The sequence below is a fragment of the Gopherus evgoodei genome, unplaced genomic scaffold (assembly GCF_007399415.2).
Source record: "Gopherus evgoodei ecotype Sinaloan lineage unplaced genomic scaffold, rGopEvg1_v1.p scaffold_48_arrow_ctg1, whole genome shotgun sequence".
Taxonomy (NCBI): Eukaryota; Metazoa; Chordata; order Testudines; family Testudinidae; genus Gopherus; species Gopherus evgoodei.
Genome location: NW_022060069.1, coordinates 878743 through 892801, shown reverse-complemented (window position 1 = coordinate 892801; position 14059 = coordinate 878743). Strand labels below are relative to the sequence as shown.

General features: G+C 65.5%; 1 protein-coding gene across 1 annotated transcript; it reads left to right on the top strand.

The window, feature by feature from the left end:
• Positions 1-4197: 4197 nt before the first annotated feature.
• On the top strand, positions 4198-12995 carry PPP1R14A (protein phosphatase 1 regulatory inhibitor subunit 14A). The gene is made up of 4 exons (XM_030546649.1): positions 4198-4428; positions 10181-10261; positions 11389-11421; positions 12600-12995. Exons 1-4 carry the CDS (start codon positions 4222-4224, stop codon positions 12693-12695), a joined length of 417 nt encoding a protein of 138 aa, XP_030402509.1. The 5' UTR covers positions 4198-4221; the 3' UTR covers positions 12696-12995.
• The last annotated feature ends 1064 nt before the right edge of the window (positions 12996-14059 follow it).

Here is a 14059-nt window from a genome sequence, read left to right as displayed (position 1 = left end):
GGGCTGCAGGGGGCTCCCCACCCCAGGGGTCTGGGACCCACCCCCTGAACTCCAGCCCCTCTGCAAAGCACGTTCTGAGGGGAAATGGGGTCTATGCCCCCCCGCTCTGGGGGCTACAGGGGGACCCCCACCCTGGGGGTCTGGGACCCAGCCCCCAAACTCCAGCCCCTCCCCAAAGCACATCCTGAGGGGAAATGGGGTCTATGGCCCCCCATGCTGCGGGTTGCAGGGGGACCCCCACCCTGGGGGTCTGGGACCCAACCCCCGAACTCCAGCCCCTCCCCAAAGCACATCCTGAGGGGAAATGGGTCTATGGCCCCCCCACCTTAGGGGTCTGAGACCCGCCCTCCAGTTCCATAACCACCCCCCAAACTCCAGCCTTTCCCCAAAGCACTGCCCGGCCTGGCACCCGCAGCACCCGGTGCCAAGGTGCAGGGCTTGGGGAGACTCCCGGGACCCAGACTCCAGGGGGGTGCGAGGGGTGAGGGAGGACGGGCAGGGCTGCGGGGTGAGGAAGGAGGAGCAGGGCTGTGGAACAAAGAGGGTCAGTGATAGACTTGGGCTCGGCCTCCTCCCCAGGTTATTGATCTAACACCCCCAGCTTTAAAAAAGTCTCTGACGCATTGGTAACCCCTCCTGACTCCGCCCAGAATCACACACCCCTGCCCGAAGGGAGCCTGGCATGAACTGGGGGGCTCATGCCCCCGCATGGCACCAGCCCGGCCGAGCTGATGGATCGCGCCCGGCGGCCAGTCGTGGGCAGAGGATGGAGTGGGGGACGGGGGATTTTTCTGGTGCAGGAAGAGGGTTTCTTGGCCGTGTTTTGGTCTGGGAGGTTCTTTTCCCTGTGGGTGCAAACCCGGCGCTGGTTCGCCCCGGCTGGCAGCCTCCCTCGGCCAGGGGAGAGCCGGGGGGCTGTGCCCCCGAGCTGTGACTAGGTGTGTTTCTGGAGAGCCTGGCCTCAGCCACCGAGCAGGCCCTGCAGAAAGCTGTCCCTGCCACGAGGAGGGACCTTATGCGGAGCTGCCAGGGCTGCACCAAAACCTGGACAAGTCTTTCCCCTCGGGCCTGAGCGGAGCCCCAGTGGAGCCCCGTTAATTCAGGCTGTTTAGCCTCCCGGGGTGTTGCCCAGGGCAGCGCTCCTAGGGGAGATGGCGCCCGGCTGCAGGAACTGGCCAGGGCTCCTCAGGGAACGGCAGGCCTCACCCCTGGCGGGAGATGTGCATGTTAGAGGTTCGAGCCGCTTCCAGCTAAGGGCTGTAGTGAGTCTCAAGCCACATTTCTGCAGCCTCTGGCCAATGGGACCTGCCACACCAGCCGTCCATCTCCAGTGCGCCCAGAGCCGGCCCAGCCCCAGGCCACCTCTGAGCTGGGGCCAGAGGGCTATGCCTGGGCCTAACGAGCTGGAGGCAAACGAGAGACTGTCTAGGCAGGAGAGGCGCTAAAGCTGCCAGCCTGCGGGATGGTGGTTAATGACATTTGTCTTCCCGTTGCCCAAGGAGACTCAGCCCCCGTGTCCCACCCCCACCCCCGGAGCCAGCCAGAGCTCACATAGCCCAGTTCCCCCATCCCAACTGGTCCAGCCAGGCTCCCCCACCCAGAGCTGGGCCGGGGTGGTGCCCCTACTGGTGACAGACACCTGCCATTGCAACCAAAGTCCCCCCAGCATCCCACAATCGGGCGTGGGATTTCGCCTCAGCTGTCCCATCTTGATGCTGTGACCTCCCTCCCCCACCAGAGGGCAGCAGGGGGGGTTCTGTTTGGGCACGTGGACCTGCCAGCCACACAGGGCCCGATCCCGCAAAGAGACCTTGACCCCACTGCGGGCCAAGGCCTGGGCCGGGCCCGCCCTGACCGGGGGCTGTGCCGCTGGAACGTGGGGAGAGCTTCCGAGGGGCTGAGTCGCCGATAACAATACAGGCTGATGGGGCAGGGGCACAAGGCAGACGCACAGACTGGGCTGGGCCAAACCGAAACGTCTCCTGCTCCCAGCCAAGGCCAGCGTGGAGATCGTGTTCGGTAAACAAAGAACGGGACGGAAAATCAATGGGCCAAAACTGGTGTATTGGAAACAGCTTAATTGGTGGACGACGTAATGAGGCCGGACTATGCCGCCCATCCCCGCTCTGGGGCCCTTGACAGACTGCAGGAGGAGGATATGGGGGGCGGGAGGGCGGAAAGAAGCAGCTTTGTCATCTGTCTGCTGGGCCCCCAGGATCCCATCCACCACGGCACCTTCACCGTCCGAGTCCTGAGACATCCAGGCCAGGCCAGGCCAGAGATGAGATTGTCCCCTCTGGCAGCTCCGGCTAACTCTCTAAATGCCTCCTGGGCCACGAGACCAGGGCTGAGGCTTTGCAGCTGCCACTCTCTCCCATCGTTTTGTTTATCTTCCTCAGTGTATTTTTTCCTCTCTGGTTCCTAAGATCCTGTCGGAGCTGGCCAGGCCTGTCCGTTCGCCAGGGCTGCTGGGAGCCTGTGCCCAGAGAGGCAGCTTTAAACCGCTCATGTTGGTATGAGTTTGCCAGGTCTCGGCACGGCTGGTCACATCACAGCCTGGGCCCGTGTTTCTCCAGCACTGAGGTTGCACAGGAGAGTTGGCAGTGGAGACAGACGCCCAGGCCTCTCTCTCACATCTCTGTTCTTCTCTGCCTTTGCCTGGCTTAGCTTGGTTAGTCTTAGGAGAACAGGATGGACTTTAATGACAGTGAAAGGATGGTTGAGACCATCTTCAGCGGCCTCTGACTCTGTACACACTGCTGCAGCCGCAGGGACCAGGGGCACTGTGAAAACGAAGCCCAACAGATGCTCTAACAAGGAACGGTGCCTTTGCCATGGGACCGAGCAGTCTCTCCCCCTGCATGAACCCCTGCCCCGGTGCCAAGGTCCCGTCGCCCCTGGAGTCTCTGGCCCATTCCTTGCACTGCAGGTAACACAACAGGCTGGGTACTGAATTCGGGCCTTTGCGAGCGCCCCAGATCCCATGCTGTTCCGGAGGAGATGGGTGCTAGCGATGGGGGTGGAACAACCAACACATGCAGAGGTCCCCAGAGATGCTCCCAGTTCCCGAGTCAGGGGAAGAGAGGAGAAAACGGCGCGGAGATGGAAGCAGCAGAACCGTCTTGATGCAAATGAACTTTTGGGGCCAGGTCACTTCTCCTTTCCTGCGCAGCTCACCCAGCCCAGGGGAAGCCTGAGTGGCCGTGGTCGGGGTGCTCACCTGGGCCGCTGGGGACTGAGATCAGATCCCCTGCCCTGCCTGCCCGTGGGCACAGCCCTGCCTCTCTCGGGGCGCGCCCGGGCATACGGCACCTGAGTGCTCTCTGGGAGGACTGGGGGCTCTGCCGCAACGCTGGGCAAGCATCTTACACCAACCTCTGCAGAGAGGAAGCACAGTCTAGCGGTTAGGACGCTGGCCTGAGGCACATGTAGCCGGGTTTCAATTCCTTGCTTCCCCAGACTGGCTGTGTCACCCTGGCCCAACCCCTCCCCAGGTGCAAAGTGTCCTCACCCAGTGAACGTGGATTGACACCAGCTGGGGGTTGTGTCTCCCCCACCTCCCTTCCCCATCTGCCAGGACACAAGTGAGACTGGGAGCCACAGCAGAGCCAGGACCCAGCCTGAATGATAACCCTGCCAGCCTCCCACGAGACCAGCCCAGCAGCCCGCGGGGCTGCCACCCACCCAGTGCCCAGGCTGAGCCTGGGAAAACCCCTCCCCCAGCGCCTGGGGCCTGATGTGCGCACCCCAGCCCAGGCAGTGTGCTGGCCTCACACTGAGTCACCTACCATGCGCCCCCAATCCCCAGTGCCCCCCAGGCCCCAGCCCTGCCTCCCCCAAGCCCAGTGCCCCGGCCCTGCCCCGCTGCCCCCCAGCCCTGCCTCCTCCCGTGCCTCAGTGCCCCCCAGTGCCCCCCAGGCTCCAGCCCTGCCTCCCCCAGCACGGTGCCCCCAGCCCTGCCTCTGCCAAGACCAGTGCCCCCGGCCCTGCCCCGCTACCCCCCAGTCCTGCCTCCCCCCGTGCCTCGCTGCCCCCAGCGCCTCCCACGCGCGGGGCCCGGCCAGCCTTTCCCCATCGCGGGCGCGCGCTCCCCGCGCACCGGGCCGTGCGCTTCCCGAGGGCAGTGCCTAGCCCGCCCCAAGCCCCGCCCCACGGGCCCTGCCCACCCCATAAGCCGCGGGCTGAGCGGGGTAGGGGCTCCCGTGGCGGCGCCGGGCAGGGATGGCTGCGAACCGGGTGGGCAGGCGGCTGGGACGGGGGTCCCCGGCGCGCTCTCCGGGGAGTCCCCGGGCGGAGCCGGCCCGCAGCCCCGGGATCCAGAAGCGCCAGACGCGGGTGACGGTGAAGTACGACCGGCGGGAGCTGCAGCGGCGGCTGGACACAGAGAAATGGATCGACGGGCGCCTGGAGGAGCTGTACCGGGGCCGGGTGAGCTGCGCCGGGGCGCACGGGACGGGCGCGGCTCCGCCATCCTCAGTCCCGGGACACCCAGAATTTCTTCTCCCCGAGCTCGGGACAGAACTTGGCACCTGCCTAGTGCTGGGTGAAGTTCACTGGGCAGGGCCATGGGACAGCCACTGGCCCCCACTCTCCCCCTCCCTGAGCCAGCGAGAGAATCCAGGAGTCCGGGTGCCCAGCCCCCACCTCCCCGCTCTAACCACCAGCCCCCGGTCCCTCCTAGAGCTGGGGAGAACCCAGGAGTCCCGGCTCCCAGCCCCCCCTGCTCTAACCACTAGACCCCACGCCCCTTCCAGAGCCCTGGGCCGGTAGGGGAGCTCCCCGTGCTGCCAGGGGCCCTCCTTCCCTGAGAGCCAGGCTAGATGCTGGGGTGACCCTGGTATGAGGTTGTTAACGATGTGGGGGTGGGGTCTCTGCTGTGACAGCAGCGGGCGGCTCACAGAGGTGCACAGCTCCCGGGGTGAGGAGGGGGAGCTCTGTGCTGACTCAGTGGCTCTGGCTGTGAGGTTTGAAGGGCTGTGTCTGAGCTAGAGGCAAATGGTTCCCTGGCGCCTGGGGTGCAGCCTTTGCTTTCGGGGGTCCATGGTGGGGCACAGCTGGGTACGTTCCGGAGTCAGCCCCACTCCGCAGGGCTGGCTCAGCAGCCCCGGCCAGGCTTCCTGGCATGGCTGGCTGCTGGGGCCCCTTGCCACAGGTTGGGCTGGGCCAGTGCCGGGACACCCCGGCTGCCCTGGGTCTGGGGCGTGGGGGAGGAGAACAAGGAACTTGGGGCTCCCTCCCTCTCTTGGGGCTCTGCAGAGCAGCTGGTGACCCCGGCTGCCCCAGGTCCGGGGCGTGATTAGCCGGGACTCCCCGGCTGCCCTGGGTCCAGGGCATGATTAGCCAGGACTCCCCAGCTGCCCTGGGTCTGGGGCATGGGGGAGGAGAACAAGGAACTCGGGGCTCCCTCCCTCTCTTGGGGCTCCACAGAGCGGCTGGTGGCCCCAGCTGCGCTGTGGGTCCCTTTGCTGCCCTGGCTACAGAACTTGGGAAGGGCTGGGGGCGACTTTCCAAAGCAACCAGGGCACATGCGGGACCCTTCAAGGGGCCTTCCCCAGCCTCAGTGGTGTCTGGAAAGTCATCAGGGCCGTGCAAGGGGTCTCCACTTGGGGCTCTGCCAGCCCCAGGAGCCATCTCCAGGCCTTGGGCCTGGCCTGAGGGTTGCGCCCCTGCACTGGGCTCTCCTGGCCCGGCTGAGCTGGCCGCGCGCTCCACTGTTTCCCGCTCTCCCCTGAGAGTGGTGGTTTCATTCCACCAAGTGACTCCAGTGGGGTCTGGGCCAGGTGCCCGTGTGTGGCTGTGTGAAGTGTGGGTGTCTCCGGTCTGTGGGGCTGGGCCACAATGGAGCAAATTCCTAGTGTAGCAGCACACTGGGCACCAGTGCTTGTGCAGAAGGCCTGGCCCAGGCTGCCCACTCTGGGCTGCCCCAGGGGCGTGTTTGACGCTGCAATGGCACTAGCTGGGGGGCTGGTCTGCAGTCGGCAGGTGCCTCCCCGTCCCAGCTGTTCTGGGCTCCCACCTCTGCCTTCCTCTGGGATGAAGATTTGCTGGCATTCTGCTGAACTCCGGTGGGGCCCTCGTGGAGAGAGGCTGAACTTGGCTGTCTCCGCTGGGGTCTCTCCAGCGTGCCGGGCTGCATGCGCCAGGGCTTCTGCCAAGCTGAGCAGATCTCTGGGGAAGAGCAACTGCGTCTTGCGCTTCTGAATATTGGGCCTGATTCTCTGCTGTCCTGCACCCAGCGCGGCCAAATGCTTCCGCTCTGCTCTGTGCGGGTGGACGGGGCTGCCCAAGGAAGTGCAGGATTGGGGCCTAGCCCCCAAGCCCTGAAATGCACCTTGCTGCTGCTGCTCTTTAATTTCTCCTTCAGTGGCCAAAACCCTAAAGCACTCTCGCCCCGGCCCGTCCAGCTGGCCTGGGGAACCCGCAGCAGGAAGTGCTGCGAGTCAGGAATCTTCAGCTATAAAAATAGAGACTTTCTCCTTTGCTTCAACCCTTCCATGAAAGGAGAGAGCGGCTGGTGCGGGCGGCCTGGAGAGCTCCAGCTGCGTTTCCCTCCCAGGAGAAGGGAGATCGCTGCTCTCGCCCGGGGCTCTTCTCGCACCGCGGGCGCTGCACGTGCCTGGTGCTGGTGAGCCGTGCACTGGCGCAGCCTTGTCACACTGCGCTGGAGCAGCGTCTGCACTAGGGGTTCGCCCCAGTGCAGCATAGAACAGGCCTTGGAGAAGGCGACTGTTAACGCAGCTGCCTAGGGTGTGATGGGGCCAGCAGGCGAGGCCAGGCTACTCCCTCGTGCCCGGGCTCTGAGGAAACTGGCCCCCAGCATGGGATCCCTAAGGCAGCACCATGGCGCTGGGGGAACCGGCCCTTAGAGCTGTTTGGAAGGGAGTCGAGCAAGGCTCAGCTCTGGATGCTGGGGAGCAGCTGCAGCGAGCTGTGACAGCGGGGCCCCTCCTGGCTGGGCGCCAGATGGGGTGAGGCAAAGCACCCTGCAAATGCACATGGGGCCTGGTGCTGCCCAGCCCGTGAGGAGCTGGACCCTGGCACTCAGGCCAGGTGCCGGCTTGGGGGGAAATGGGTGCAAACCTGCAGCAGGGAAAAGCTGTGGGGAATCCACAGATACCCTGTCAGGTCAGGGGAGCCCATCCAGCTCTCAAGCTGGCACGTGGGGCAGGAGCCTGCGGGGGCTAGCAGGAAGAGGTGACCTGGCAGCTGGCTTTCCCGTGAATGCCTGGCTGGGCAAGGCTGCAGGTGCTCTGGGCTGGGCTCTTCACAGCAGGAAGTGGAACCGTGGGTGGCCTGTGGCTGGCGGCATGGCTCAGACTTCCCCAGCCGCTTCCACATTCACATCCTCTGCTCAGGAGGGGGAAGAGGGGCTGGCCCCAAAACTGAGGGAGGCAACACGCTCTGCCCACTGGGGATCATGCCCCCCGGTGCCCTGTGGAGTTTGGGGGTGTTGACATGTTCCAGCCGCACCTGCTCCTGGGTTCCCAGTCTGCTCCCGTCCAGGGTCCCCTCTGGGAGTCGGGTGCTTTGCTCTCCTGCTAACTTTGCCCTGGCTGTGGGAGCTGGTACCGCGAGGGTCCGATGAGCCCATGGCCCAGCTCTCAGGCAGATGCCATAAAACCCAGGGCTGGAGCCTGCCCCACGTATCCCCTGTAAACCCGGGTGCAATGCCCAGCCCTTCCCCTGCAGCCATGGCCCCATTTGCTCTGCCCGTGAGCTCTGCCTAGGCTGCACCCAGCTTGGAGAGCAGGGCCTGCGGGGAGCTGAGGGGCATAAGGGGCTGCATTGGGGGGTGGAGGGGGTCATTTTGCCTTGAGCCCATTGGCTGTAAGCGTGTGGGAAATCCTGGTTTAACCCTTCTCATCCCCACCCCCCCCTTCTCCAGGCCAGATGGGGTGGGACTGGGAACAGCTGTTCCATTGTCAGGAATTGTTCCCCTCCCCCGGGGGCTGATTGCTGGTGGGGGATGGGAGCCTCTTTCCTTCCCTCCTCCAGGAACCCAGGACCTGGACACTGGCTCTGGCCAGGGGGCACCAGCAGAGCAGAGCAGCCCCCAAGCTGCGGGCTGGTCAGTCCGAGCTGCGTATGGCCCAGAAGGAGTGGAGTGGGGGGAGGGGAGGGGCCTGCAGCCCATCTGGTGACTGGTAGAGCTGGGGGATGCTGGGCGCAGGGTTCACAGCCTGGCAGCACTTGGTGCCAGCAGGACAATGGGGCTCTGTACCAGGAAGATCTGGAGCAGCCTGGCCCTGGACCCGAGGGAGGGGGAAGCTGCCAGATGGGGTGGGAGTGGCCAAGACGGTGCGGAGGAGCAGGCACTAGCAGGCCCCGAGTTCACCTGGGGTGCAGGGCTGGCCCTGGCGTGTATGGCTCCAGCAGGGCAGGAGTGGGTCTGTGGGGACACCAGGCCAGGAGAGCACCGGGGGGGGGGGGGGAGGGAGAGCTCTGCTCAGCCCGGCTGAGGGGGGGGCCTCTGCCAGAGCTGGGAGAACAAAGAGGGATTAAAATCAGCCCACCACAGGGCCGAGCCCTCTGCCCTCATCCACTGGGCTGGGTTCGGTGCCTGCAGGTGCTGTTGGGTCAGGCCCTGTCCTGTGGCATTGGGCGTGAGGACAGACCTGCTGACGTGGGCCCTGGGGCCTGGCCCGGCTCCCTTTGCCAGACCGGGGCCAGCTGCCCCTGTATCGGGCTCTGGCAGGAAGCAGCCTGCATGCCCTAGGCTGATTGCTGGCGTTTCCTATGAGCAAAGGAGCCAGGAGGGAGGAGATCCCATGTGAAAGTAGGGCCCGGCCTGGGGTCACATTGTCAGGGAGTGTGGGGGAGGCAGGGCCCTGCATCCCCAATTCCTGCGATTCCCTGGGACTCTCGGCCAGCCAGTAAAACGGAAGGTTTATTAGCCGACAGGAACACAGTCCCAAGCAGGGCTTGTAGGTACAACCAGGACCCCTCAATCGGGTCCCCAGAGAGGTAGGGAGCTGATCCTTCGGCTTTGGGGCTCCCTCTGCTTCCCCAGCCAGCTCTAAACTGAAACCGCCAAAGCCTCCGGCTCCTCCCCCAGCCTTTGTCCAGTTCCCCAAGGGGTCACCTGGCCCCAACCCCATCCCGGGGTCAGGTTACATGCTCAGGTCGCCTTGGTATCCCGTCACCAACGCAGACAGTCTCTATAAAACTCCCACACAACGTTCCCAGGTCAATCCGCCCCACTCCCTGCTCCGTCACCCACATGCAGGGCACCATGTGGCGTGAGAGGCAAAGCCCCCACGAATGTGCATAGGGCTCGGCTTCGCCTGCCCAAGGGGCTGGAGCCTGGCGCTCCGGGGCTGGGTGGCGCTGGGTTTAACTGGCTCTGGGGTCTGGAGCCCGAATTCCTGTCACCTGCTCCTACCCACAACCGCTGCTAGGGTCCTGCATCCCGCTCGGGTGCCCACAACTCGCGGAGGAGGTGGGTCAGTTGGAGGGGGTCTGAGAAGAGCCGCAAGAACCAGCAGAGGGTTAGAAAAGCTGCCTTGCGTTTGAACGAGCTCTGTTTAGCTTCCCAGAGAGAAGGGTGGGGGTGACTGGGGCCCAGGTGATCAGCATCTACGGGCCCCGGGGGACAAATACTTGATACTCGGCTCTTCTATCTGGTGCGGGAAGATCTGACGAGCCTCAGGCTGGAGGCTGAAGCAAGACTCTTAAATGTTTGCACCTTATTTCTGATGAGCGAGACCCCCCCCCAGAACAATTCACCTGGGATGCGGGAGGAGGAATCTCCATCGCTGCCCAGTTCAGAGCAAGAGTGGCTGGTTCGCAGCAGCTCTGCCCTAGGAGTTCCTGGGAGGGGCTGGGCTCTGCCTGGGCCGTGCAGGGGGTCGGCCAAGATGAGCACAAGGTCCCTTCTGGCCTCGGGAGCCAGGTACCCTCTGGCCCCAGCTTCCCCAAGCTGGCAAGGGTGGCTTTGGGGGGTGGCACTGGAAGACCCTGCGGGCTCTGTGGGGGGGGGGGGGAGCCCCAGCGTGAGGACGGGGCCCCTTGCACATGGCTCTCCCGTGGGACTAGGCAGGGCTGGCACAGGATCCAATCCCCAGCACAGAGGAGATTACAGCAGAGACCTGGCAGCTCCAGGGAAGTGGGGGGGTGGGGGTGGGGGCTGTCCAGGCTGCATCCCCCCCCCACACCCTTCCTGAGCCCCGTCTCATTGCAGGAGGCAGAGATGCCGGATGAAGTGAACATTGATGAACTCCTGGAGCTGGATGCAGATGAGGCACGGGCTGCGCAGCTGCAAGTATGTGCCAGGGTCCGGTCAGCCCCCTCCCCTCTTGGCAGCTCGGGGCCCTGTGCTCTGCGCAGACCAAGGGGCATGGCCCGGGCTCTGTCTTGGCACGGAGGTGGTGCCCAGGGGGTCAGGCAGCGCCGGCCATGGGCAGGGGCGGTTCTAGGAATTTTGCCGCCCTAAGCATGGCAGGCAGGCTGCTCTCGGCGGCTTGCCTGCAGAGGGTCCGTCCGCTGGTCCCGCAGTTTCAGAGGTACGCGAAGCTGTAGGACCAGCGGACCCTCTGCAGGCAAGCCGCCGAGGGCAGCCTGCCTGCCGCCCTTGCAGCGCTGGCAGAGCGCCCCCCACAGCTTGCCACCCCAAGTACGCGCTTGGCGTGCTGGGGCCTGGAGCCGCCCCAGCCGTGGGGAATGGCTGCTGGTCAAGGGCTTGTTCCGTGGCTTCTCTTCCGAGCCGTGTGGGACTTGGACCAGCCATGCCCCCCGGGGCTGCATAATTCAGGCGGAGACACAGCCAGCGCTGACGGGGCCAGGGAGACTTTCTCCAGCCTGGCCTCCTGTGGCACCTGCTGTGGGTCAGGCACCCCACCCCGGAATCGCTCCAGAGCACAGTGATGGGGGAAGCTGCTCCACACAAGTGAGGGGATAGCTCTGCCCCAGGAGGCCGGCTGGGTGTGCTGGGCTCACTCTGGAGTCCAGGGGCGATCGAGCTCCCGGCTGTAGGGCACCTGCCAGCTGGGGGGCAGGTCCTGAGCTGGGGCGGGCTGTCCCCCGGCTTCTGGGCTGATGGGGCTGGGACGGGCTGTCCCTGGGGGCCAGGCCTGGATCCAGGGCCGGGGGTGGGCTGTCCCCTGGCTGCCGGGCCGCTGGGGCTGGAGCTGGGGCCGGGGGTGGGCTGTTCCCTGGCTGCCGGGCCGCTGGGGCTGGAGCTGGGGCCGGGGGTGGGCTGTCCCCTGGCTGCTGGGCCGCTGGGGCTGGAGCCGGGGCCGGGGGTGGGCTGTCCCCTGGCTGCTGGGGCCAGGGGACCGGGCTGGGTGGCCTGGAGCTGGCAGGTCCCATCGTCCCACGTGGGTCAGGGTATGGATCTGCACTGGAGACCCCGGGCACCACGCTCAGGTCTGTCTCTGTCTCTGTTTCCAGGGCATCCTGAAGTCATGTCACAACAACACGCAGGTGAGTGCCGGTTGCCGAGACCCGAACTGCTCCCTCCTCTGATCCTGGCAGGCCCCCAGCATCTCTATCTTCATTCACAGCCCACAGAGGCCCTGCAGCCGCCGGCTCTCTGCCTCAGGGGAGCTCACAGCTCCCCAGCTGGCAGGGCCTGCCCCAGCAAAGCGACCCAGGGCTGCTGCCAGTGCCGGGATGGCTCCTGAATCTCCTCCCCGCCCAGCTCAGGCCAAGGACTTGGTCGCCAGCCAACTGAAGGGAGCAGGCTGGAACCCCCTTCCCAGAACATGCCACAGCTTTCCCAGCACTGACTCCGGGCAGCGATTCCCATGGGACCAGGCTGCTCCAGTCTGGAGCATCACGGCCCTGCCGTGCCGCCGAGCAAAGCTTTAAAAGGGAAAAACATTCCTCCCTCCACTTCCTCCTTGGTGGTGTGGGAGGGAGGGGGCAGCCCTGGAACTCTCTTCCCCCCCACACTTATCTCCCACTTGGCCAGCTGCCCCATCCCCTAGGTTGGGGGCACACTGCTCACACGAGGCAGCTCCAGGGACCAGGGGGTGCAAGGCCCAGGGCTGGTATCCTGCCCTGCCCCCAACCATCCCTGCACCAAACCCTGTTCAGGGTTCCCCCTTCAGACCCAGCTGTGGCCTGCTGCTCCCTTGCTGCACATCTGGGCCATCTGGCCTTGTGGCTATGAGCCTGGGGGGGCTAGGCCATATTCCGGGCTTTGCAGCACCGGGGCGAGGAGGGCGGAGCCTTCCTGTGTCTGCAGCAACCAGGCCCCTCCCCCTGTGGGGCTGTGGTGCCCACCCCCCTGGGGCCCTGCCCTCCCAGCAATGGTCTCCACTCTGCCCAGACCTGGCTCCTTCCCTCCTGGTGCTGCAGAGGCACCTAGACTGCAAAATCTCAGCCCCTTAGGGAATCCCTCCCACGCGGCAGCCTGAGCCCCAGTGCCCGGCACTGACCTCCGCGCCTGGTACCCAGACGCCCCAGTGATGGGCGCGTGGGGGCTCTCGGGACCAGGCAGGGAGGGGCTGGGTGGCGTGAGAGCTGCTGGCTCAGGCAGGGCTGTGTCAGCTCCTCCAGCTGTTGGCCACAGCTGGGAAGCTTTGGGCAGGAGCGATGAGCGAGCGAGCGTCTCTGCTGCGGTGGGGCTAACAGGGAAGGTGCCTTGTCTCCCTCAGGCCTTCGTGCAGGAGCTGCTCCTGAAGCTGCGGGGGCTCCAGAAGCAGCAGGTCCTGCAGCGGCGGCCCAGCCCAGAGCTCCAAGAGCGAGCATGACCCCTGCCCAGGGAGGGGCCCCCTGCGGCCCTTGGCAGTGGCAGCTTCCTCCAGACGAGTGGGACCAGCGAGGCCCTGCAAATCCAGCCTGGGGCCGGGGGTTGCTGGCGGAGCCTCCTGCCTGACAGCTTGTGCCCCTGCACCTGGGGGTGGCACAGGCCTGGCAGTGCACAGTGCCCTGCCCCCCAGCAGCCCCCTGGACAGTATCCCCCTGCCCCAGTATAAATCTCTGGCGAGCCGAGGGGTTGGGGCTCAGCGGGTACCTTTTGGTCTGTAATAAAGCCTTGCTTTGGAGCACTGGCCTCGGTCTGTCCCTGCCGCGGGCACTGGGCTCTGCTGGCCCTGTCTAGACATGCAGTCAGGCCCGGGCCTTGGCTGACCAGGCTGGGACTCGGGTGGCGTGAGAGCTGCTGTTCCTCTCTCTGACTGCGGGAGGGTTCCCCAAGCCAGCAGGCCTGGGCTGCAGTGGGAGCAGTTTGGGGGGAAGAGCCCCCTCCCTCTGACTCAGGGACAGGGTGGGGACCCCGTCTTGCTGCAGTATGGCACCTTGTCTCTGCTTCCCAGGGCTGGACCCTGGCCCTGTTTGCCATGCCCTGCCCTGCGTGGGACTGCTCAGTGGTACTTGGCGTGGCAGGGTGCTGGGCTGGGGAAAGGGAAATGCCCCTGCCAAGGGACCGGGCAGCTACTGCAGCTCCCTGCACAGGGGCAGCGCCCACTGGCGGTGGGTCTCAGGCTCGTGCCTCTGTGTGGAGGCGGCTGGGTCATGCCGGTACCGAGGTCACTGTGCAGGAACCTGCTGCTGTGCCTTGCCCAGCCAGCTGCTTCCTCCTCTTCGCTTTACGCCCAGCCTGGGCTGCAGAGCAGCCCCCCCACCCACCGTGCCCTCTGGGCTGGTGAGTGCTGGGCCTCGACTCCATATTTAGCCATGTGCCGGGCATTCCCTGTGGTCCTATCCATCCTGCAGGCGGCTGGCTGGGGGAGAGCACTGGGCTCATGCCAGCCCCTCCTGGGCAGGGCTGGAGCTGAGCTCCTGCAGGGAGCAGCCGTAGGAGAGTGCCAGTGCAGGGCCCCCTGACCAAGCCAGGGGCAGATCTGAGCCGTTTGCCTCCCTCTTGGCTGCGTGCAGGGCCCATGCTGTGCCCAGGGTCCTGGGGTGCTGCTGGGCACTTGGCACGACTGGATGCGCCTGCCTTCCGTGCGGGACTTGGAACGTGACCCTGTCTGGAACCGAGGGCCAGCTGGAGAAGTTGAGCCACCTTCTGGGAGCGACCCCAGGTGCAATTCATGCAGGGAGGGGAGGCAGCCCCCCGAGCCACTGCCTAAGGTAGGACTCCAGCCTGAAGATCACAGCTGGGCCTCCCACT